At 37.3% G+C, this 25,789-nt stretch overlaps 1 protein-coding gene and 1 non-coding gene across 6 annotated transcripts in view; one reads left to right on the top strand and one right to left on the bottom strand.

The window, feature by feature from the left end:
• Positions 1-1,147: 1,147 nt before the first annotated feature.
• On the bottom strand, positions 1,148-1,254 carry LOC138444507 (U6 spliceosomal RNA). The gene has a single exon (XR_011258524.1). It is a non-coding gene; the product is annotated as a U6 spliceosomal RNA (small nuclear RNA).
• A 1,225-nt stretch (positions 1,255-2,479) lies between these two features.
• The window catches only part of DPP8 (dipeptidyl peptidase 8), a 53,575-nt gene continuing 30,265 nt past the window's right edge, over positions 2,480-25,789 (top strand). For 2 of the 5 annotated variants that reach the window (XM_069595410.1, XM_069595415.1), the window contains exons 1-7: positions 2,480-2,686; positions 4,387-4,523; positions 6,689-6,958; positions 12,578-12,690; positions 18,209-18,382; positions 19,241-19,409; positions 25,138-25,248. In XM_069595410.1, coding sequence (XP_069451511.1) covers positions 4,487-4,523; positions 6,689-6,958; positions 12,578-12,690; positions 18,209-18,382; positions 19,241-19,409; positions 25,138-25,248 — 874 coding nt within the window. In that variant the 5' untranslated portion in view covers positions 2,480-2,686; positions 4,387-4,486. Of the gene's footprint in view, positions 2,791-3,100; positions 4,524-6,688; positions 6,959-12,577; positions 12,691-18,208; positions 18,383-19,240; positions 19,410-25,137; positions 25,249-25,789 lie in introns of those variants that run through there. The other 3 variants (XM_069595414.1, XM_069595413.1, XM_069595411.1) reach the window with 3 other exon arrangements.

Raw genomic sequence — 25,789 nt, 5'->3', positions numbered from 1 at the left:
CCTCATGGACTGCAGGCAGCTTCCCTGTCCTTCACGATCTTCTGGAGTTTGCTCAGACTCATGTCCGTTGCGTTGATGATGCCATCCAACCATCTTATCCTCTGTCACCCCCTTTTCTCCTCCTGACCTCAGTCTTCCCCAGCATCAGGGTCTTTTCCATTGAGTAGGCTCTTCACAGCAGGTGGCCAAAGGACTGGAGCTTCAGCATCAGTCCTTCCAGTGAATATTCAGGGTTGATTTCCTTTAGGATTGACTGGTTTGATCACTTTGCTGTCCAAGGAACTCTCTAGAGTCTTCCCCAGGACCGCAGTTCAAAAGCATCAATTCTTTGGCGCTCAGTCTTCTTTATGGTCCAATTCTCACATCCCATGACTACTGCAAAAACTATAGCTTTTTGCAGTATATGGACCATTCTGATGTCTCTGCTTTTCAATATGCTGTCTAGGTTCATCATAGCTTTTCTTCCAAGGAGCAAGCATCTTTTAATTTCATGGTTGCAGTCACTGTCCAAAGTGATTTTGGAGCCCCCCAAAATAAAGTCTGTCACTGTTTCCATTTGTCCCCCATCTATTAACCATGAAGTGATGGGACTGGATGCCATGATATCTTAGTTATTTTTTTTTTAATTTTAGTTTTTTATTTTTTAAATTTTAAAATCTTTAATTCTTACATGCATTCCCAAACATGAACCCCCCTCCCACCTCCCTCCCCATAACAACTTTCTGGGTCATCCCCATGCACCAGCCCCAAGCATGCTGCATCCTGCGTCAGACATAGACTGGCGATTCAATTCACATGATAGTATACATGTTAGAATGTCATTCTCCCAAATCATCCCACCCTCTCCCTCTCCCTCTGAGTCCAAAAGTCCGTTATACACATCTGTGTCTCTTTCCCTGTCTTGCATACAGGGTCGTCATTGCCATCTTCCTAAATTCCATATATATGTGTTAGTATACTGTATTGGTGTTTTTCTTTCTGGCTTACTTCGCTCTGTATAATCGGCTCCAGTTTCATCCATCTCATCAGAACTGATTCAAATGAATTCTTTTTAACGGCTGAGTAATACTCCATTGTGTATATGTACCACAGCTTTCTTATCCATTCATCTGCTGATGGACATCTAGGTTGTTTCCATGTCCTGGCTAAAAATATGGAACGCTTCACGAATTTGCGTGTCATCCTTGCGCAGGGGCCATGCTAATCTTCTCTGTATCGTTCCAATTTTAGTATATGTGCTGCCGAAGCGAGCACTCTTAGTTATTTAAATGTTTAGTTTAAAGCCAGCTTTTTCGCTAATGAAATGAAGATGTTTTATTTTGTTAGCATGTGCATTCAAAGTCCGTCCAGGTGTTTTGTGTTTGTTTTAGTTTTTTGCACAAAATTCATAGAGGAGTCCCAGTGAAAAAATGACTATTCTTTTAGGGGAACAACTGAAAAAAAAAATTCTGAGTGAAGACAGATTTAAGTTCAGGATGAATAATTACATAAATAAACCCTCATGACACTTCTGACAAATGGTTCCTTGCAATAATAGAAAAAAGGGAAGGCCCAGCTTGTCCACTGTTTCATTCTACACCTAGCACCTTCCTAGTCATCTCCCAAGCCTCCTCTTTCCTCTTTCTCTCAGCCAATGTGTAGTGCAGAATAGAAAATAAATTACCCGTCAAGAGACCTGCCTCCGGTTCTGCTAAAAGCAAGATCACTCACTTCCTTCCCCGTTTCTTCATCTTTATGTATCTGCATGACACACATGGTTTTCCTTAATTGTAACTAAGTGATGTTAGTATATCACTTTCACAGATCAAGAAACCGTGGCTCAAGAAGACTAACCCGCTGAAGGTCACTAATTAGTACCAAAGCCAAGCTTTCTGACTCCAAGTTCAGATTTCTTTGCGTGTTAGGTGCTCAGTCATGTCCGACTCTTTGCGATGCCATGGGCTGTAGCCCACGGGGCTCCTCTGTCCATGGAACTCTCCAGGCAAGAATACCAGAGTGGGTTGCCATTTCCTTCTCCAGATCGAACCCAGGTCTCTCACATTGCAGGCCGATTCTTTACCATCTGAGCCACCTAGGACGTCCTGTCAGGGTTCTTTGCACCACAACAATGAGACATCTAGAAACCCCCAGGCAGAGGTCCCTTCCCTCTCCATGTCTCCCCTATGAAGGGACAGGGATTTTTGCCTGACTTGGCCCTTGTTCTAATCTCAGCGTCTACAATTCCGCCTCGCACATAAGAGGCACTCAATATGTATTTGTCGAAGGGGAAAAAAAAAAAAAAAGATAAGACGCGCCACAATTCTTCCTGTAATTTCCAGCAAGTTACTGCCGTTTTCTGGATTTGTTCTGTCCCCCACTCTCGCGCAGTTTCTTTCCCGCTTCTCGTTCGCCCCTCTGGCCACTAGACGGCACTGTCGAAAGCGAACCCCGTCTAACAGAGAGCGGCGCCCTTCTTGGCCCCGTTGCGCCTTCCCCGGTCGGAGGGCAACGCGCAAGAAACCGGAAGTGCCGGAGCCGCCGCCGCCGTCTTTAAGTGCCGTGTTCACCCCTTCGGTTACCGCCGGCGCCGTCGCCAAGGAAGCCGCTGCAGCCGGGTCTGGAGTGGAGGCGGCGCGGCATGAAGCGGCGCAGGCCCGCTCCTTAGCGCGCGTCAGGACGGTCCGGGCGGGGCCGGGGAGGGGGGAAGGTGCAGTATCCGCCCTCTCTCCTTCCCCTTCGCCCGCGAGGCCTGCGCCCCTGCCCACTCGGGCCTCTCCGCCTCTCGGAGGAGCTGCCCGGCGCATTCTCCCGGTTAGCTAGCTCTGCGGTTTACCCGGCGCGCCGCTCTGCGCGGGCCACGGCCGGTGGTAGAGCCCCAGTTGCCGGAACAGGAAGCCGAGGCTCTCAGATTCCGAGTCAGCCAACGTTCACTGGGCGCCCCCTGAGCGCTGGGTGCTGGCCGCCGGGCTTCCACGTCCGTTATCTTAATTGAGCCTTGCTGGGGTGGGGAGCCGGGTGTTGTCCAGGCTTACAGATGAGAAGCGGAAGTCCACAGAGGCAAAGGGATTTGCCTAAAGTCCGACTGTGGCAGACCGGATTCGGACTGAGATTTTCTGGTTTCCTAGCTGGTGTTCTTTCTACTGCCCCATTTCTAGGTCGATTCCTTCCCTCCTTGTTCACTGGCCCCTTCTCATTCTATTTCACCCACCAGGGCAGGATAGGTTCTTTCCTCTCCTATTTCAAGCGTGTCCTCTCACACATTTTTCTTAAGTCTTGGCACCTTCCCAAGTCCCCTTAATATTCTCTGCTACACTTCTGCTCTTCATTCTAGTTCTCAAGGTCTTTGCCCACTTTGTGGTAATAAACCTCTCAACTAGCAGTGTGGATCCTGGCGAGTGAAATAACTAGGCTTCAGTGAGGCTTGGGGTGTTTAAGTGGACAAACTGGCGCCTGGATTAAAAATTAAGGAGTGATATTTGAGTGGGTCCAGATTCAAGCGTCATGTTTTCTAACCCGACATACTCTTCTCTGAATGGGAGTCCTAGTGCATGAGAAGGTGTCTTGACCTCTTAGTCCTGTTGTTGACCGTGTTAGCACAATTTCACTTTTTCCCCTCCATTTGCCAGTGACCCGCATGTCTCTCCATCACCTGTCAGGGCTATGAAAGCCTCTGATTAAAACCGATAACCAAATAACGGGTGTAATCGCAGACTCTGCTCTTTTTTCTTTTACTAAGCTAGAATTCCAACAAACTTAACACTTCCGTTTTTCAGAGAAGTTACCTAATTCAGTTATCAATATTTGCAAAGTGTACATGGAAAGGAAAGAAACAAAAATGGAGTGCACTGAAAATGGATAGTACATTCTTTATCTTGTGAAAATCTTGATGTTAACAGCATGTTCTCTTTTTGTAGTAATAGTTCTTACTGGTTATTATACTGAATCTGTTCTGTCTCCAATCTGCTAAATATGAATTCTGTAAAATAATACAAATTGACTATTATGTAAAAGAAAAACAGGACCAGGCACAGAGAAATAAATTTTATTATCCATTATATATCATTTTGAGAATTTGTAATAGCCATTGAGTAATCTCACATCTGTATTCCTTTTATACTTTTAAAATAATTTCTATAATTTACCTTTTAATATGTATCCAAATGTCAGGACTAAACTGTGTAGATAGTCTTTGGAATAAATTCAGCTGTACGTTGCTGAAATAAAATCATTTTATAATTTTCAGAAAATGCAGACACAAAATAATCCAGGCATTGTATATTATATCAAAAAGAATATGTATCAGTTCTAAGTACTAATTGAAACTTTAGGTTTAATATATTGGGGGCATATAACCATTTTAATAATGATCAACAGGCTTATATTTTATTTCATTATCCTGGTGAGCAGGATTGGATGGTGAGAAAAGGAAAGACTCCTGTGAGAAGAGAGCAGGATGAGCAGAGGGATCTATGCTTGAAGTCGAGTCACTTGAAAAAGATCTCTTTGAATGTGGAAGAGATCTGAACAGATGAAAATACAATCAGGTAGGCACCAGGGAAGGGCCTCAGGTGAAGAAGTAGGGGGGGCACTGAGGGTGTGTACTGGCCTGTTTTCTAATTGTTGAAATTAGAAAACTCGGGTCACGTGGCTTGAGGATGTATATCTAAGGTGCTGTGGAAATATGGAAATTAGTTACACATTTGTGTATATTACTAAAATTATGTACTATCAGGTCTATGCAAGGAAATGCAGAATATACATTTACCATAAAATATAGAGGAGTAGTGTCATTGCACTGTAGAATGTGTGTGAGAGAGAGAGTGTGGAGAAAGAGAAACGGTGAGTGTGGGCATCTAGTACAATTTAGGAATAGTTATGCTTAAGTGCAAGGTAATGCAAGTTTTACATACAAGAGATGTCAGTAGCTCAAGAAGCTGGGCAGTGAGCTTGGGAAGTCTGTCTGCTAAGCTTCCCTGTTCCATCCCCATGCTCTATTGTTTCAAGCAGTGATTTGGGGATGAAGTTCCAAATTTAACACAAGGAGTGGACAAGAATGAGCCCGGTTTGTATATCTCCTTGTTTAACCTGTCCCTCACTCTCTTAGGAATCAAACTAGATCCATTTACATATTTGATAGAAAACAGATCTCCACCAGCTTTTAGATGGGCAAACAACCACTACTGTCATATACTGCTACTTGACATCAGTGTGCTGAGTATCAGTTGAGCTGAATGACTTTTCTGTTGAGCTGTGTGGATTTTAATCATTGGAGGTAAATGCCCAGTTGTAATAACGTTCCAAGTTGTATACCTATAAAACTCTCGAAATAGGTTTTCTGACTGCTCTTGCTACTATTACATTGAAAATGGCAGTGTAATTCACTGTAACTTGAAAAAAGGCACAGTATCCTAGCCATTCAGTTTTGTTTATTTCATCACGCAGCGTACCTGATGGAGTAATTCACAGCCTACACTTGCTAGTCTTTTTCTCCGTGGTTGGTAGTTTTTTACCATAAGCTTCTGTTAACCTGTGAAATTAAACCTTAAAAAAGACATGTTAAATTTACAGCTGTGTATTGATTTTTGCTGTAGAAGTGGTTAATAATTACGTGAATTGGTTACACAAATGCAGTGTAGTTTATCTCCCAGGTCCTCATGTTTTTGGCATTTATTATTTCCAAAAGAGCAGGTTGCCCCCAAATTTTTATGTTGCTCCTTTTTGGTAGTGTTATAAATAATGCATGTCAGAATATCTTACAGTGGCTTATAATAACACTTCTTGTTATTTATTCTGATACTTTGCACCTGTTATATTTAAATATTGAACTGGATAGAGGAAAAAATCATCTTCTGGATTTGTAAAATGAAAGAAACATCATTAGTAGATGAAATGTTAATATTGTTTTAGGGTTGAACTGGTAAATTGGGTTCAGACTTTTGTCAAAATATTGATAATACAAACATTAAATGTTTTCAACATAAATTACAACTAAAGCCACTTTTTTCTCATTTAATCATGAGAGTAAAAGTTGTGTAATCTGTAATAAAAGTATAAAGGTACACAAGGGGTGGATATCTCTAGGCAAGTGCAAAAGACAAGAAAAATGTACCAACTAGTTAGGTCTTTTGGTGTTTGGAGTTCCTATTTAAAAGGAAACTGTATTATCTTGGGTAAATGCTCCAGGATGATTATTACAAGTACATTTTTTGCAACAATTTTATTAGTGTTCTAATTGGTTGTGATTGTTTCTGTTAGCTGAAGAAGTCCATAATTTATCAAATGTATTACTTTTTTAAAGTGCAAGAACACTGAACTCTCCTGGCACATTTAGCTTCACTATTGACATGCTCTTTGAAGGAACATAGCAGCCAACTGGCATATGGCCTGTTTCCTTCCAGTGTGGGAAAAAAGAAGGAATTTTGGCAAGAGATACCTAAGGAGAGCCTTTTATAAAAGTTCCCAAAGAGATTTATAGTCACTGTGAAATAGACATGACCTCAATTTTTTTTTTAAATCTCAGTTTCAAACTGAACACAGAGAAGGAGGAGCTATTGCTTTTCTTACTAAGTTTCATTGCAACTGTACTGAAAAGCATTTTTCCCCTTTTTTGGCGGGGGGGAGAGGGACCCTAATCAGGCTGTCATTCTGATTAGCGTAAGAGAGGACAGATCTGTGAACTTCGTGTGGCTTGCTTATTTATTTATTTTAGGAAAATGCAACATGGCAGCAGCGATGGAAACAGAACAGCTGGGTGTTGAGATCTTTGAAACTGCAGAGTGTGAGGAGAATATTGAATCACAGGATCGGCCTAAATTGGAGCCATTTTATGTCGAGCGATATTCCTGGAGTCAGCTTAAAAAGCTGCTTGCTGATACCAGAAAATACCATGGCTACATGATGGCTAAGGCACCACATGATTTTATGTTTGTGAAGAGGAATGACCCAGATGGGCCTCATTCGGACAGGATCTATTACCTTGGTGAGTATGAAGTCATAGTTTCTGAAAGGAAATGCTTTCTTAATTCAAAATTAGAGGCTAGATGCAACTGGCACTCACATTTTGGTGAATAGATAAGTGAATCAGTGATGGTTCCACTAAAGAGAAAAAAAAATTTGAAGAACTTCAGTTTGGGTACTGTTTTAACTTTTTGTCCCGTTAATTATGTTTTTATTTGCAGGTAACAAATCAGTTGATCATGATCTTACTTTCAAAGTAAAGATGCCAGATATTACTTCTTCCTAAAGTGAATTTTAAATGACTTTCCTTCAGAATGGTCAGATTCTTTAGGAATGGTAGATGAGGAACACAAATAACAAAAACCAGTAGTTTGTTCCCACTCTCAGCAGCTGCTGCTTTCACTTTACTAAATCAAGGCTGGTCTTGGTCTCTGCTTCCTGAGCCCATGCAGTCCAGATTTAAGATATGTCGGCATTAAGTCTATTATATCACTGATTGACTTTTTTTGTTTCTTTTTTGTTTATACACCTTAAATGCTTTACTTAAATGATGTGGTAAAAGAAATAGGCAGTAAAGACTGAACACCAAGCAGCTTAGGCACAGCTGGTAGCTCAGCTGGTAAAGAATCCGCCTGCAATGCAGGAGACCCTGGTTCGATTCCTGGGTTGGAAACATCCCCCTGGAGAAGGCATAGGCTACCCACTCCAGTCTTCTTGCCTGGAGAATTCCCGAGAACAGAGGAGCCTGGTGGGCTACAGTCCACGGGGTTGCAAAGAATCAGACACAAGTGAGCGACTAAGCACAGCACAGCATTGGAAGAAATGACTTATCTATGACTTATCTATCTTATACATAGACACAGGGCAGTAGATAAAGAGGCGGTCTTGGAGTCGGAAGCCTAGGCTCTGGTATCAACTCCATGGCTGACTGACTTACCCTGTGAGTCTCAGTTTCCTCATCTATCAAACAAGGATTAATATCTTTCTCATAGGATTGTCTTAAGTGTTGAGTTGACCAAAAAGTTTGTTCGGGTTTTTGTCTGCTCGTATGGAAAAACTTGAACGAACTTTTTGGCCAACCCAAATTTAAACAAATGTTAATAAACACAATACTGTTCTTGTAGAACCAAAACAAATTTTACTACAGCTAGTCTGAAGAAGAAAACTAGAAAAGAAAAGAAAAAAAAATTTTTGTTATGCGATCTCCCAAGCAGTTGTCTGCACTACAGTATTATTTTTTAGGATTAGAAATAAAAGTTGTAAAAAATCCTGAAAAAAAAACCAACAACAAATAATAGTTGTAAATTACAGTATGCTACCTAGTATTCACCAACTGGTAATTATTATTTGTACTATTATTAGCTTAAGTCCCAAAGGCCCATTCATTCATTCATTGTGACTCATCGAATACATTTATTGAGAGATGGTGCTGAAATATTTAGGTAAGTCATCTGAGTGAAAGTGAGTCTTTCAGTCATGCCTGCTGTTTGTGATCCCATGGGCTGTAGCCCACCGGACTCCTCTCCATAGAATTCTCCAGGCAAGAATACTGGTGTGGGTAACCATTCCTTTCTCCAGGGAATTTTCCCAACCTGGGGATTGAACCCAGGTCTCCTGCGTTGCAGGCAGATTCTTTACCATCTAAGCCACCAGGGAAGCCCAAGTCATCTTGGAAATACATATATGTCTTTCTCAAGAAACTTATGCTTCGGCTTTGTTGGAAGCAGAAAATCAGACTTCCCTTTGATTGGAGAAGCATTGTAAGAAAAGCTCATCAATAATTGCTAAATCAGGCAATTTGGTTGGAAGAGAGTTTGGGCAAAATTAGGGGGGAAGGCCTTATATTTTGTATAGTATTTAAAAATTATAGCCATACTGTCTGTAGTTCTTAACAGTAAACAAATGTCTCACAAAAATGTTTATTAATTACCATTAAAAGTGCTTACCAAAAGGGATTTCACCCCTAATACAAGTAGTTGAAATGGGATCCCAAGCCCATAAATTTTAGAGTTCCTCATGTAGTCATGCTATGCTATTTTATTTTCCTAACCCATAGCCTGAGGGAATGAATGTTTGGTTGGTAGAGTGAGAAAGAAAAGAATGTGAGAGATGAGAACACCGAAAGAGCTGAGGCCCGAGTAAACTCCCACAGCTAGGAGTTGGGTGGGAAAGGAAGGGCTGAGATGAGTTTGAGGGCACTGACCTCCTGATGTGCCTTTGTTTACCAAGTTTTTAAAAATAGGTCTCCCGCCCTCCTCCAAAAGTGTTTGATTTTTTTTTTAAAGAGATTCTCTGCATGAGTCCACATTAGTAATTATAGATTTTTTAAAACAACAATTTCAGAATATTTCATTATATAACTATGCCATATTTTACTTTACCAGTCCCCTAATAATGGGCATTTAGGTCTTTCTTTTTGGTATTACAAAAAATGAGGGAGCAAATATCACTGTATATCATTTTATACACATGTGAATTTACTTAATAGGACTGATTGCAAAGAGTGGAATTACTAGGACAAAAAGTGTACAGATTCTGAATTCTTATTGATATTGCCAAACTACCCCTCCATGGAAGTTACAGAGTTTACATCCCTGCCATCATTGTCTCAGTATGTATTTCTCTGTACCTGTACCAATAGTGAGTGAGCAAACTTTTTATCTTTCCCAATCTAATTGGTGAACAGCAGTCCCTCACTGTAATTTTTTTATTTATTATTGTTTTTTAATTGAAGTATAATTGACATTAGTTTCGTGTGTACAACCTAATGATTCAGTATTTGTATACATTGTGAAATGACCATTACAGCAAGTCGAATTAACATCTGTCACCATACAGTTAATAAAAAAAATTTTTTTCCTTGTGATGAGAACTATTAAGACTTATTCTTTTAGCTACTTTCAAATGTGCACTATAGTATTATTAATGATAGGCATCGTGCTGTTCTTATATCTCTATGTTTCATTGTAGCTTTAATTCGTATTTCTCCTGAGTGAAGTTGAGCATCCTTTCACATATTTACAAGGCATTTGTGTGTTTTTTTCTGTGATTGATCTGTTTGTCATCACTGTCTATTTTTTATTGGGTTGTGGGTACTTTTGTTGTCAACTTAAAGCATTTTTTGGTACAGTGAAGGAATTAATCCATTGTGATATTTTTTTCCCTGAATGTTGAATTTTTTCCATGAATGTTGAATGTTTTTTTGCCTTTGGTCCCTTTTGCCCTTTTGTAGAAATTTGTGGGTGGTTGGTGTTTTTTTTTTGGTAGTTAAATTTTTACTTTTTGTGTAGTTTTGTATCCCATCTAGACATCTAGAAAAGTTATTTCAACTTCAGATTGTATTTTTTTGAAATCCTTATGCACTTTGGACTTTGTTTTGCTCCATTGATCCGTCTGTCAAATCAAGTGCCAGTACTATGCTGCTGACTATTATTACTATAACTTTAGATGTTTTACTGTTTGATAGTAAACAAACTACTTTTCATTACTTTTTCATACTGTTCCTGATTATTTGTGTTTGCTTGTTTTTCTGTGAGAACTTTAAATTAGCTTAAAGCTCCTTTCCCCTGATCCTACTTAAACTGTTAGGATTGCATTATATTTATAGATGAAGTTAGGAAAGTTGTCAGTCTTTAAAATTTGTTTATTTTTGGCTGTGCTGGGTCATCATTGCTGCATGAGGGCTTTCTCTGGTCGCGGTGAGCAGGCGTTATTGCTCTTTGTTGCTGTGCTCAGGCTTCTCATTGCAGTGATTTCTTTTGCTCTGGAGCAGACTCCAGTGCTCGAGGCTTCAGTAGCTGCAGCGCGTGGGCTCCGCGCTGGCGATGCCTGTGTTTAGTTGCCCTGTGACTTGTGGAATCTTCCTGGACCAAGGACTGAAACTGTGTCCTCTGCTTTGGCAGGCTGATTCTTAACCCCTGGACCACCAGAGAAGTCCTCTTTAAAGTAATGAGCTTTTCAAGAAAGTTGTATGCCATTTTATTTGCTCGAGTGTTGTATAGCTACCTGAATATTAATTGTTTCCATATAAGTTTGTTTCAAAAAATTTAATATACTTCAGACACCAGTAAATACTGTTGCATCAACAAGAAAGAAACAGTGGGAAAAGGTCATTCTGTGTTACACAGAGCTGGAGTGTGTGTACCTTAGAAGTTTTTATTGGTCACGGTTGTATCCTAGAAGACACGGAACAGTAGCAGTTTCAAGAGGGGAATGTGAAGGGATTGTGGGAAATGACTCTCACTGAGAATAGATGAGAAACAGCTTTATCCTAGTCGAATACTGAAAGCTCTTAGAAGGGAAAGGCTTAAGGAGGATATGATCATATTTTGTAAGATTATGAATAGTATGGATAAGTGGCTACTGTCTTAAGAAATATGTAACAAAGTAACTCTGGAATGTGCAAAGTAGATTTAAGGTAAAACTAAGTGCTGGGTTGGGGAGATCCCCTGGAGAAGGAAGTGGCGACCCACCACAGTATTCTTGCCTGGAGAGTCCCATGGTCAGAGGAGCCTGGCAGGCTACAGTCCATGGGGTCACAAGAGTCAGACACAGCTGAGCCACTAACACTCCCACAAATGCTGAAAATAAGTATCAGCTGATAACTAACTTTTTACTAAGGCAAGACAGACTAAGAAAGGTTTAAGTAAAACTTAGGATAATAAAGGGGTACAGGAAGCTGTGGATCTTTGGGGACTCATCCCCAATCTTTGCAAGGGTTAGCATGGAAGTTAGCATGTCCTTCCACAGGCTGCCTTCTCTGCCATTATCAGAAACACAAGGCTGAAGATTTATTCTGCTAGGAGAGAGTTTTTGTTCTTCCGGTGTTACTTACTTTCTCTTTCTCTCTCCCCTAGCTTTTTTTTGAAAGTGATGCCTTGCTGGTACCTTTATGGTAGAGTAGTAGGACTTTATTTTACTGTGAGTTTTCTTTGGTTCACCTCTTCATAACCATGGTGTATTTCTGGTACTTCTCTCTGTCATGTAGTTTATTCTACACTGCTGTGATCTTCCCATTCGGTTATCCTATGATTTCACAGAATAGACCGGTCTTCTACTTAGTGTGGAGCTCTTTCTTTCACAGTTCCTGAATAAAGGATAAAGAGACTTTTAGCAAATCAGATACCAGATTCTGTGTTGTTTTAATGTGAATGTGCTTTCATTTGAAGCTTATTAGTGATTATAGTGATAGATATTTATATTGAAGAAAAATTCGAATTCAGTTAGACCTATGTATATTTCTAAATAAATACTGTAAATGATTCAGAAAAAGAAGCTTAATCATCTGAAGTTGTCACAAAGCACCCCCATTTGAAATCTAGTAAGTCTGTTGCCAATTTATAAGACACTAACAATTTTTTTAAAAACTAATAATGACACTTAACCCTTACAAAATCTTATACACCTTTTATGTTTGCTTTGAGGACTAAGATTTGAACATTTTCTGGGAGCCTGGGTTTTACTGAAGAAAACTGCCATGGCGTATGACGTGCGCATCTCTGCCTTGTTAACATGCGTTATCGGTCCCATAGAGTACAGCATCCTGCAGTGTGTAAGAGGCGTTGTGTACTTACTGCTGTGACTGTAGTAAGCAGATTGCCATTTCTTAAAGTAACAAAAAATGATCTGTTTTCTTTTATAGCTATGTCTGGCGAGAACAGAGAAAATACACTGTTTTATTCTGAAATTCCCAAAACCATCAACAGAGCAGCAGTCTTAATGCTCTCTTGGAAGCCTCTTTTGGATCTTTTTCAGGTAGGATTAAATGTTGTTATTATTATGATTTTGTGTATGTTTTTAGTATCGCATTTATTTAGGGGCAGAAATTCAGTTGGGATCTTATATTTGAAGTAGATATGAATCAAAAGGAATTAAGATAAATGTTAATAAAGCAATAATAAAAATAATTTTAAAAGACCAATAAGCCATAATATAAAAAAAGAATTAAAACGTTTTTGTGTTTTTCTATGTATGACCCTGAAAGTTCATTTAATTCTCAATATCTGAGACTAGGGATATTAGATGTTATTAATACAATTCAGTGTTTTTTTGGCTACCCAGTGTGGTGTGCCACGTGTGATCTCAGTTCCCCTACCAGGGATCAAACCCACGCCTCTGCAGACCACTAGGGAAGCTAGTTAGGTGGTCTAACTACTAGACCACCAGGGAAGCTCCCAGATTTTTTTTTTAATTACCTTCTCCCTGTTTAGCCACCTTTCCCTTCTGTAAACTTGCTAGTTACATGGTTCTCACATTTTGGGAAAGAATTGTTCACGTAAAAGAAGTAATGTATATTTCCAGAAAGCTTTTACTTAAATCTTTAAATTGAATTTGTAGGTCTGATATTTAGTAACAGTACTAATATAAGGATTAAATAAAGGTACTAAGTTCAGTTTTTGTTTCTAAATAGCATGACTCAATTTAGGGAAAATCAAAGGTTAAGTTTTTTTAGACAAAATGTAAATGGTCAAAAACATCAAAAGAACAAGATCATAGTTTGGGTACAATTGTTTGCCTTTTAGGTTCTCACTTTATATTTTTACATTGAATATCATTGAATGGCATATTTGGACTAAATGAACCAAAATGTGATATTTCTCTTAGGAAGTAAAAAAAAAAAAAAAATAGCGTCCATGACAGCTAACCATTTTGACTACAGCTGTTTATCAAGGATGTTGTTTTTCACATTGGTTTGTGATTTTTCTTTAAAGCAGAAACATTTCTTATTCTAAGAACAGTGTGTTGAACTAAAATAATGGTAATTTTCACATGGAATAGGTTGTAAATTAGTGAGTCAGAGGTTTTTGTGGGTTTTTTTTGAGGTCTATTATGGAACATTTCAAACCATACAAAAGTAGAATCCCATGTGAACTAGTTTTAGCAATTATCACATCTTGGCCATCAGTGTTTCATTACAGCCTTACCAGTCCCCACCCCCACGTTTTAGATTATTTTGAAAGAGCTCCCAAGTATATCATTTCACTCCTAAATAAATCATGTCTCTAAAGAATATATATTCTTTAGAGACATTACCACAGTATCATCATATCTTTAAAAAATCATTAATTATTTCTTCATATGAAATATTCAAATTTTCTTGATTTTTAGGTAAATGTTCTCTTTTTTTTTACACTTGATTTGTTAAATAGGATTGAAATAAGTTTCATATGTTACAGTTGATTGATAGGTTTCTTAAATTTCTTTTACTTTTAGTCCTCTGATTTTCTTTCTGTCCTTTTCTCCCCATTGCGGTTTATCTATTGAAAAAAGAGGGTCTGTTCTGCTGATTGTATTCCTGTGGTGTTATTTGATATGTTCTTCAGTTTCCTATATTTCCTATAAATAGAAATAGGTAGTCAGATCTAGAAGCTTGATTAGACACAGGTTTGCTTCCCCTCCCCACCCAAGACTACTTTACAGATCAAAAAAATTGAAAGCAAGGTCTTGAACAAATTCTACACCATGTCCATAGCAGCATAATTCATAAATAGCCAAAGTGTCCATGGACAGATGAACGAATAAATAAAATCTGGCATATACATGTGATAGAATATTATTCAGCCTTAAAAAGGAAGGAAATTGTAACATGCTTCAACATCAAGGAACCATGAAGCCACTATGAAAAGTGAAATAAGCCAATCACGAAAGGACAAATGCTATATGACTCCACTTATATGGGATGCCCAAAGCAGTCAAATAGACTATCAGAATGGTAGTTGGCAGGGACTGAGGGAGAGAAAAGTGAGGAGGTGCTGTTTAATAAGTTTAATGGATATAGAGTTTCAGTTTTGCAAAATGGCAAAGTTCTGGAGATGGGTTGCACAACAATGTGAATATAATTAACAGTACTGAATGGTACACTTTAAAAAGTTGTTAAGGTGGTAAATTTTATGTTATATATATTATTTATATGTATATATTTTTTGTACAATTTAAAAGGTAAAGAATACTTCATCAATAATGTTGTATGCCCCCATCAAAAGTCATATAGAGCTTTAGTTGCCTGTGATGATAGCATCATTTGATCATTACCTAGATCTATTATATTTATCATTCCTTCTTCATTTATTAACTGAGAAATTTCTATACAGAGAAAACTGCTATTCAACAACTATTCAGTGATCCTGAGGAGGAGTTCACGATAGAAAGGCAGGATGTTTCTTTCCTTTATTTCCCATTCTTCAAACACAGTTTTCTATGTGTCATAAATTAGGAGTTTTGGAGGGTATTTTGTTTCCATTTTTATATCTTTATTAACTTACAGTGTAAGCCTGTTTGGTATCTTTTGATCCATTTACAGTCGTTATTCTTATTGTACAAATTGTCTTATTTTTGACTGTTAGAGTCCCCGTCAACTTGACAGATCAAATCACTTTGACATGATCCTGGTGGTAGTTGGTATTTCTCTTACTTGGTGGTATGGAGATGTTTCATGATCATCTTTCACATTGCCTTTTCCATGCTTGGAATCAGCCATATCTGTCTGCTTCCTTTAGAGGAAAGTGGTATTAAGAGACTTTGATTTGGGTACTAGATACTGAGGGACAAGCTGTATACATAATCTTTATTTGTTTTTACATCTGTGTTGTGTTGTACAGACAAACCATATTCAACCACTTCCCTCTTGATGGACATTTTAGTTATTTTCAATCTTTGTATTATAAATAGTACTGTAGTAAAATGGCTTGGGCATACAACTTTTTACATTTTGCCAGTGTATCTTTAAACTAGATTCCTAGAGCTGAAATCGTTGGACCAGACGGTACATGGTTTTGTAACTTTGCTAGGTATCAAATTTCCTTCCATAGGAGCTGTGCCATTATGAATTTCCATCAGCAAGGAATAATTATACCTGTTTTCCCATAGATTTTCCAACACAGTTTGTAGTCAGACATTTGGATTTTTTGCAAATCTGATAGAAATGCTATCCCAATTGTAGTTTAATTTGCTATTCTTTTATAGGGAGAGTTGACCATCTTTTTATCTATAAACCATTTTTATGTAGCGTGGTCCTTTTTTCATTTTTAGAAGCCTTTTATTTCCTGGAGATACTCACCCTTTGTCTGTGATAGAGTTTCAGATGTTTTCATGAAGTTGTAATTTGCATTTTTACTTCTTTATGGTGTGTGTGTGTGTGTGTGTGTGTGTGCATGTGCATGTGCCCATGCACCACATGAAAGGTTTTGTATGATAGAATATATCCTTTTGATATTGCTTCTAGAATTTGTCTATCATAGGACAGTTTTTCTACACTCAGGTTATAAAAGAATTTACCCATGTTTTCATGTAGTGCTTTATATGGTTTCACTTTTTAAAGGTTTATTGAGGTATGGTTGACATATAAAAATTGCAAGTATTCAAGTGTATGATTTAATATATTTGGATATGCATACATACTTTTATTTTTTTTCATTAAAAATGATTTTTTAAAGCAATTTTAGGCTTACCATAAAGTTGAGAGGAAAATACAAGGATTTCAATCCATATGATTATTTTATTTATTAAATTTTTATTAGAGTATAGTTGGCTTACAGTGTTATCTTAGTTTCAGGTATACAGCAGAGTGAATCATTTATACATTTACATATACACATTTTTTTAGCTTATTGTCTCATATAGGCCATTATAGAATACTGAATGAGTTTCCTGTGGTATAGAGTAGGTCCTTACCAGTCATCTGTTTTATGCATAATAGTCCGTATATGTCGGTCCCAATCTCCCAATTTATCCCTCCTCCCACTGACTTGGTATCTATATTTATTTTTAGATTCCACATGTAAGCAGTATCATATGTTTGACTATTCAATGTGGCAATCTCTGGGTCCATCCATATTGCTGTAAATGGCATTATTTCATCCTTTTTTGTGGCTGAGTGATATTCCATTGTACATACATATGTACCGTATCTGTTTTGTTTATTCGTCTGCTGATGGATATTTAGGTTGCTTCTATGTCCTGGCTGTTGTAAATAGTGCTGCAATGCATGTTCGGGTGCATGTATCTTCTTAAATTATGTGTTTTTCCGGATATATAAACTTGACTACTTTTAAAGTATTAGTCCTTGAGACGTCCCTGATGATCCAGTGATTGGGATTCCATGCTTCCACTGTGGGAAACCAAAGTTTGATTTGGAAACTAAAATCCTGCAAGCTGTGGCATGGCTAAATAAAATAAAATAAAGTAATTAATCGTTGATAGCAGAAACCATGTCTGTTTCCCTTATTTATCTCTTTATCATAAAGAGCTCTTAGGGAAGCTGTGGATATAAATTCTTAAAACTAGCACTTACTAGATTTTTCTTTATGTTTCTTCTTATACATGTGAAATTATATATATGTATCAGATACTACTTTTAGTTTGGGAAGGCCCCTCATCATCATCAATCATTAATTACAAATATTCTTTGAGGGAGATTTTAGCTGTTGCTTTAAGTGGGAAAACAAAATGAGACAGATTCTGCTCTCAAGGTTTTTTTTAATTCATTTACTGAAAGAAAGTGAAAAACAAAACTATAGCCAAATGAGTAAAAGAGATAGTAACTCATATAAATATCAGGAAACTTTCCTGGCCAGCATTGATTTAGGGCTGAGGTTTTGGGATAACAGTAAAACTCAGATGGATAGAAAGAAAAATGGCCTCTCGGTGTGAAGGGAAATGGAACAAAGGCCGGGAGCCAGAACACCACGTACTGGGTTTTACATCAGTGATGTGATGGGCCTGACCTGGGGTTTTATTAGAGTAGTATTAGCAGATGTAGTGGAAAGGTACTAATGACAGCTCATGTTTGAGAACTTTACTCTGTGCCAGTCATTGTGCTGATAAACATTTTACATATTTTTATCTAAGTTAATCTTCACAGTGCTGAAGTAGATGGTTTACTACTACTCTGAAAGTGAAGAAAACTACTTTTGAAGAAGTTAAACTACTTCAGAGTCTCCTCTTAAATGCATGCAGAGCTGCTGTATTACATTTAAGTTGTAGGAGATCTTGAATGCCAAGTCAAAGTGATGGAGCTAAGAAACAAAACAAAACAAAACAAAGTGATGGAGCTTAACTCTTGCTCTCTAATGTATGCAGTATTCATCTAGGGACCTTTTACCAAATTTTTCAGCAGACTTCCCAAAATTAATCTGTTTAAAGTTGTAACAAATTTTGGGATCACTCAAAATGTAAACTCAATAATACCGTAGATACTAGAATTTCAGTGCTATTAATAAAAGCAAAAAGCTGGCTTTCAGAAAACTGGAATAGGAGACCTCTCTTTCTGCATTAGGCGACACTGGACTATGGAATGTATTCTCGAGAAGAAGAACTATTACGGGAAAGAAAACGCATTGGAACAGTTGGAATTGCTTCTTATGATTATCACCAAGGAAGTGGAACATTTCTATTTCAAGCTGGTAGTGGAATTTACCATGTAAAAGATGGAGGGCCACAAGGATTTACTGTAAGTTGATTTTACTACTTGATAAACTGTTAGGTGTCCTAAAATTATTTGTGTCCAAATCAGAAAGATAGTTAAACTAAAAAATTCTGCTTACCAGTTTTTTACCACTAACTTAGTAGTAAAGAAAATAGGAAATAGGGTATTAATTTCCAATTTTTAGTTAATAATTTTTCAGTGACATTAGTTATATAATTTTAAAATACTGAAAACACTTGTTATGTAGGAAGAGTTAGTTATGTAGTAGTTATGTTAGTTATGTAGTAAAGGGAGTCAGTGTGCCATTTTTTGTGTAATTGCTGAGTTGGATTTTCAAAGATAATGATATCACAAGACAATCCCTTTATGGTTCTTCTAAGAGCTTAATTCATCTCAATAAATAGTTTAAAAGTTTGATTTTATTCCAGGCAGTTTTTCATGTGATATTAGAACTGTTCTTCTGATAAAATTGTGATGCTTCTAGCTTTCATTACAATTTTATGAACAGATTATTTTATACTGGTAAAATGGAAACATTTAGTAAGTGAAATAGGCGTATAAGTTTAATAAAAGTATGCAAGAAATGATAATTACTCTGTTTAACAGGTTTGGTCAACAAAATTTGTGAGGTGCTGTTATATTGTCTTTATTTCCATTCCTGTTATGCTTAGCTTATTAATTCATAGGAAAAAAATGATCCGTTTCTTGTAAGTTAAGACATATCAGTACATTTTTCTGGAGAGCAGTTATCACAGTTGATATTATACTTGGGATTATTATTCATTTTATAGGAAGGGTGCCAGCAAACACCCTGTATTGTATGTATGTAAATGCATATGTATAAGCCTGATACTTGCCTTTAAATATTGTTTACTTTTCTAGCAACAACCCTTACGGCCCAATTTAGTGGAGACTAGTTGTCCCAACATTCGGATGGATCCAAAACTATGCCCAGCTGATCCAGACTGGATTGCTTTTATACATAGCAATGATATTTGGATATCAAACATTGTAACGAGAGAAGAAAGGAGGCTCACTTATGTGCACAATGGTAATTCAGGTTCTTCAAATCAATTTTCCTAGAAAGTATTTTTAAAATTTAATTTGCCTTTGCTTACATTTTGAAATAAAAGCATGCTAGATGATCTTTGTATTTTAAATTTAAATCTTTAAAATTTAAAAACAAATATAACTTTTTTTATAAACTTGTATATATCACCTCTAGAATGCTACTTGTTTTTTTTTGAAGTTGATGGCTATGTTTAATGTCTTGATTTTGCTGATATTATAGGTGTCTTCACATGTCCCAAATAATCAAGTATATATTCAATGCATGCACTTTTAATGTCAATTATACCTCAGTAAACCTTAGAAAAGATGATAGTGAAGCTTAAAACAACAAAAAGAATACAAGTTTCTGAGAACACTAGATTACATAAAATTTCCTATGGGGTAGAAGAAAGAACTACCTCTACCACCACCAAAAATGAAATAACAAACAAAAAGAATCACTGTAATGCTACCTTGTTTTAATGGTTATTTTCAGACAGCACAACAGTAGCACTTCTCTGATTGAAATAAAATTTAATTTTAAAAAATCTTGTTTTTAGGAAAACAAACAGAAAAACTCAATACACACTGTAAGAACTACTTAAAAATGTATTTTCCCTTTTTGGAGAGCCTACTTAGTTATTTTGTCGTAATAGGAAAAATAAAACTTTCTATGTTTTAGAAATATTCAATTTTTATTGAAATGACTTTAATAATGCTGAGCACTACTAAAAGGGCTTCCCTTGTGGCTCAGCTGGTAAAGAATCCGCCTGCAATGCAGGTGACCTTGGTTCGATCCCTGGGTTAGGACGATCCCCTGGAGAAGGGAAAGGCCACCTATTCCAGTATTCTGGCCTAGAGAATTCCTTGGGCTATATATATAGCCCATGGGGTCTCAAAGAGTCAGACATGACTGAGCCACTTTCACTAAAAGCACAGAAATGATATGGATTTTTTTCCTTTTTCCTCTAAAGCTCTTATACAAATGAAAGAAGGGAAGTAGTGTTTGGTTTTTTTTAACGTGGAAATAGACCTTAAGGTTAAGCTCCATGATGAAGGACAGTCCCTCTAAAAATTTATTGTCCAACTTTCTCATAATTTGATGGTCATAAAACTGATTTATTGGGCATGGGCATCTTCCTTAATAAATTATTTTAGAATATGATAGTGTATTGGCAACAGATTTTTCATTAGGATAGTCAGTGTTATAGAAGAAGCCTTTTCCTGAACAACTTACATTGATTTAAAACACTGAATAGAAGTCAAGAAATCTGTTCTAACCATTGTCAGTCAACAAAGATATATCAAGTTCCTGTGTGCCAGACAATGTGGAGGGAACTAAGGATACAGAATTGAATAAGACATAGTCCTGGCCCTACAGGAAACTTTATAAACAAATAACAAAACAGAATGATAAATAGCAAACATTGGGTGTTAAAAGAGTACAAGCCAGGATAGTGGTCCCAGGAGGCTTACCTGAAGAGATGAAACTTAGTGAAGTCACTCAGTCGTGTCCGACTCTTTGCCACCCGTGGACTGTAGCCCACCAGGCTCCTCTGTCCATGGGATTCTCCAGGCAAGAATACTGGAGTGGGTTGCCATTTCCTTCTCCAGGGTATCTTCCCGACCCAGGGATCGAACCCAGGTCTCCCACATTGCAGGCAGACACTTTAACCTTTGAGCCACCAGAGATGACAGTTAAACTGCTCTCAGCTAGTGACTGTACATTAGCCAGTACACTCCAGTCAAAAGGACAGCCTGGAAAGGCCTTGCTGCAGAAGGCATCATAGTTTGTATGAATTAGAAGCAGTCCTACGCTCCTAAAGCATGAGGTATGAGTCAAGATATAGAGAAAGATGAGGCTGGAACATGAGGGCAAGGAGAAGGGTGGACAATTTCTTAGGTAAATGAACATGGCCTTTATCATGATATGGGGGTTCACTGGAAAAAGCTTTTAGCAGTTGAGTAGTGTGGTCAGAGTCATATTGTAGATAAATTGTTCTGAATAGTTTGTGAAAGTTATATTTGAAAAGTGCAAGTCTAGAGAGAGGGCAAAGCTTAACTAGTATAAATACTGTAAATACCCAGGTTTTAACAACCTAAAACTAGAGTGTAGAATAGAGAAAAGGGGGAGGAGTAGGGAAATTTTTAAGTAAAATGTCCATATTTTGGTGTTTAATGAGTCTTCATCTGGAGTCAGGAAGTCGGGACAGCTACCACTGGCAAAACAAAGTTTAGGTTAGTAGTTAGTAAATCTGGGTTGGAAATCCTAGCCATTTGTTCATGGTTTCAACAAACATTAGAGACTCACTATGTACTGGTTATTGTACTTGGGGCTGGGACTGCTTTGACAGTGACTGTTAGAAATAAGGCATGTTTTTAGTCTGTATGTTTTTTCCTGCAGTAGAATTGTTTTCCATACAGGATTATTGTGAAGATTGGCAGAATTTAAAGTAGAAACCACTGAGATCCTGCTGGATGTGTGTGTATGCTGGGTGTGTGTGTGTGTTGGAATTTATTTTACAGATCTGAGAAGTGATTCTCTCGTGTGACATTTCTCTTTTAACCATTTTATTTATATTTGGCTGTGCTGGGTCTTCGCTGCTGCGTAGGCTTTTCTGTAGTTGCGGTGAGTGGGGGCTACTCTTCGTTGCCATGTGTAGGCTGCTTATCGTGGTAGCTTCTTTTGTTGCAGAGCAAGGGCTGCAGGCATGTGGCCTTCAGTAGGTGACGCACATGGGCTCGGTATTTGCGCTCACAGGCTCTAGAGCACAGACTCAGTAGTTGTGCACAGGCTTAGCTGCTCCGTGGCGTGTGGGATCTTCCCAGACCTGGCATTGAACCTGTGTCTCCTGCATTGGTAGGCAGGTTCTTTACCACTGAGCCAGCAGGGAAGCCCACTATAATAGTATTTTTATTAATTTTTTTTCTGTGCATGTAGGTATATGGTATATTTTTTATTTTCAGGGTTAGAGTAGTAGTTAATACCATCTAGAACTGGAGTATCTAGATTTGAGTCTCATCTACTGTTTTTTACTTCTGTTCTTTTGAGTAAGTTGTTTAACCTATCTTTGTTTTCATATCTGTGAAAAGGTTAATGAATAGCATGTCATCATAGGTTGTTGTTGAAGTTTTAATATTTGCGAAGTGTTTTAGACAGGGTCTGAAATTTGTTTATTTAGAGAAGTAGGTAGAGAGTAAGCATCATCACTTTTATTTCTCTTATCACAATAAATTTCCAAATGAAAGTCTTTTGCACGGGTTTATTAGTCACTCAGCATGTGCATTTGCTTATTCTCTGCCTTGTATATAGAGAAACTTAAAAGTAACGTCATACCAACCTCTACTCTCAAAGGACATATCTTAACAAGGTGATACCATTTATTCATCTAATTAATCTTAGTGATTGAGGTCATCACCAGGGACGCCTGTAATAAGTGATAGATATAAACGACTGATACATATTATCACATCTACAGGAGAACAAAACATAAAACAGTATGGGAGGTGTAACTTTGGAGTCGTTGAATGATCCAAGAAAGCTGAGCACTGATGGCTACATCATTAATTACAAAATTCAGAAACCCGGAAAACGGAGCTTAGTTTTGATTAAGTTGTTGTGAAAACTTCTTTGGTGGCAGGATGTGACCTGAACTGACCTGAGGTTATTTATAGTCCTCATCCTCCTTAGTTTGCCTATTCCTAAATTTGCTGCAGGAATATTAGTGTATTTGATTACCCTGCTGGAGATACGACATAATTATGTGTTGATATATAAACATGAAAAGAATCCCACAGATTCTGTGTTCTGAACACTTCTGGACTCAAAAGTTTGTTGTTTTCTTACTTGATTTTTATTTTATATTAGAGTATAGTCGATTTACAGTGTTGTGTTAGTTTAAGGTGTATAGCAGTGATTCAGTTATACCTATTCTTTTTCAAATGATTTTCCCATTTAGATTATTACAGAATATTGAGTAGAGTTCCCTGTGATTTACAGTAAGTCCTTTTGGCTTATCTAATATTTTATATATAGTAGTTAATTTATGTTAAGAGTGCCAGTTTCTTTTCTTTTACGTGTTTGTATAGAAACCAATATTTGTTGTTTAGTCACTAGTGCTGTCCAACTCTTTTGCCATTTCCTTCTCAAAATTTTTTGGTAAGGAGCAACTGGTTCATATTACACGTTATTTTCAGACAATATATGTAGAAAATACAGATAAGAAAAAAATAATACATTGAAACTTACCTGTAAAATTAAAATCACTGAAATATCACTATACACCCATTAGAATTGGAGAAGAATTCTCATACATTGCTAGTAAGTGTATAAAATAATACAGATACTTTGGAAAACTATGTGGCAGTTTCTTATAAATTTAAACATAAAATTCCATTCCAGCCATTTCAGTCCTAGGTTTTTATTCAAAGAAATGAAAACATATGTTCACAAAGATTTTTATACAAGAATGATTTCTGTTGAGCTCTTTCAGATTTTGGTCTGTTGCCTAAGTGCACATAGCTTAGCTAACTGTTAGGATTGGATGAAACCTATGAATATAATAAATGTCAGAAGACCTATAAGTATTTAACCTATCATTGTATATCAGAGTTTCCATGGGGATAATTCAAACTTCTGTCAGTATCCTGACTGATCAGAAAACTTGAATGAAAATCAGAAATCTCAGGGAAAAACACAAAAACCTTTTCTGCACAGTAAACCTTAAACATCAAATAAGATCAAAATCTTACATTTTTATAAACTGATAAGTGACATTTATCAATTGATAAATAACATTTTTAAACAAATACTTAGTTTGCTTCAGATAAATTTTTTCTGAGCAAATGTGAGTTTCAGAATTGAAAATAAAATTCTTAGCTGAAACTGATGTATCAGACTTCTGTTTTGTTGTAAGATCAAGTCTCATAGAAACTATACAAGAATATATTTACTTGTACACAAACTCACTGTGGAATGTGAAGTTTTTGAGATGGAGAGATAACTTGAATTCTGTGAACACCCCAATAAATGTGACTAGGGTCGGAAAAATAAAAGAGTGATTTTAGCATCTCTTCATAATAGCAACTAGAAGCTGTTCAGATGTCCATTAACAGATGAATGGATAAAAAAATTGTGATATACAATGGATTACCACTCAGCAACAAACATAAAGTATGTACTGTATGATTTCACTTACATGAACGTCTGGAATATGTAAAACTAACCTTTGGTGATAGAAATCAGATCAGTGGTGCTTCTGAGGCAGGAATGGACATTGACTGGGAAGGGACATGAGAATGGAAATATTCTGTGTCTTGGTAGGCTTAGGAGAGTTACAAGGCACCAGGACCCTTCTCGTGTATTCTTTTCCCCATGGTCCTAGCTAAATGGGAAAATAAAACCTGACATTTATGGAGCACGTACTATGATGGTTCAGGCTTTGTTGTAAGTACTTTATGAAAAATAGCTCATTTAGTCCTCATAACAACCATATAAGGTAGGTTCTTATTCCCATTTACAAATGGGACACTGCAACGGAATGTGATCAGGTGATTTGCCCAGGATCAGTCATTTGGTGGATGATGGAGTCCAGATTTGAATTCAGTCCATTTGGTTTCACAGTTCACCACGATACTATAGCTGCCTTTCAAAATAAATGGATCATTCTGCTTTGTACCTGTGAAAAGATGAGAACTTCTGTGAAAATTTTGCCTTTATGTTTGTTTAGAGCTAGCCAACATGGAAGAGGATCCCAGATCAGCCGGAGTTGCTACCTTTGTTCTTCAAGAAGAATTTGATAGATACTCTGGTTATTGGTGGTGTCCAGAAGCTGAAACAAGTAAGAGGGTTCAAAATAATATACTATAAGTCAGTTAAAGTATTATGAGATTCAACTACTAGTTAGTTAACTGCACAGATTCTTAATTCTGAATAGTAGATTCTTAAGTGATAAAGATTAGATCCTACCAGTAGTTACTGTGAATATTCAGGCTGTATACCACCATAATGAATTCTCATAAAAAACAATTATTTGTATTATGGTTCAGTGCCCCAGGTCCTTCAACTCTCCTTGCCAGTTTTTCTTTCTTTTTTTCATTTTTAATCTTGGCATGGCTGCACCATGCGGCTTATGGGATCTTAGTTCCTCTATCAGGGATCGAACCTATGCCCCCTGCCTTGGAAGCGCAGAGTCTCAACCACTGGACCACGTGGAAGTCCCACCAGTTTTTCATCTAGAAGCTGGTTGGTGGCAACTAAAAATACCACCCTTTAGTGGGAGTTGCTGTAAAAATGTAGGATTGCCTAGAGAGTCTGCATGAACAGATGGCCAAATTAGTATATGAATGGATCAGGAAAAAAAGGCAAAAATTCCTTTTTTC

The sequence above is a fragment of the Ovis canadensis genome, chromosome 7 (assembly GCF_042477335.2).
Source record: "Ovis canadensis isolate MfBH-ARS-UI-01 breed Bighorn chromosome 7, ARS-UI_OviCan_v2, whole genome shotgun sequence".
Classification (NCBI taxonomy): domain Eukaryota; kingdom Metazoa; phylum Chordata; class Mammalia; order Artiodactyla; family Bovidae; genus Ovis; species Ovis canadensis.
The sequence above is the reverse complement of the archived record's forward strand: the minus strand, read 5'-3'. Positions and strand labels throughout refer to the sequence as shown.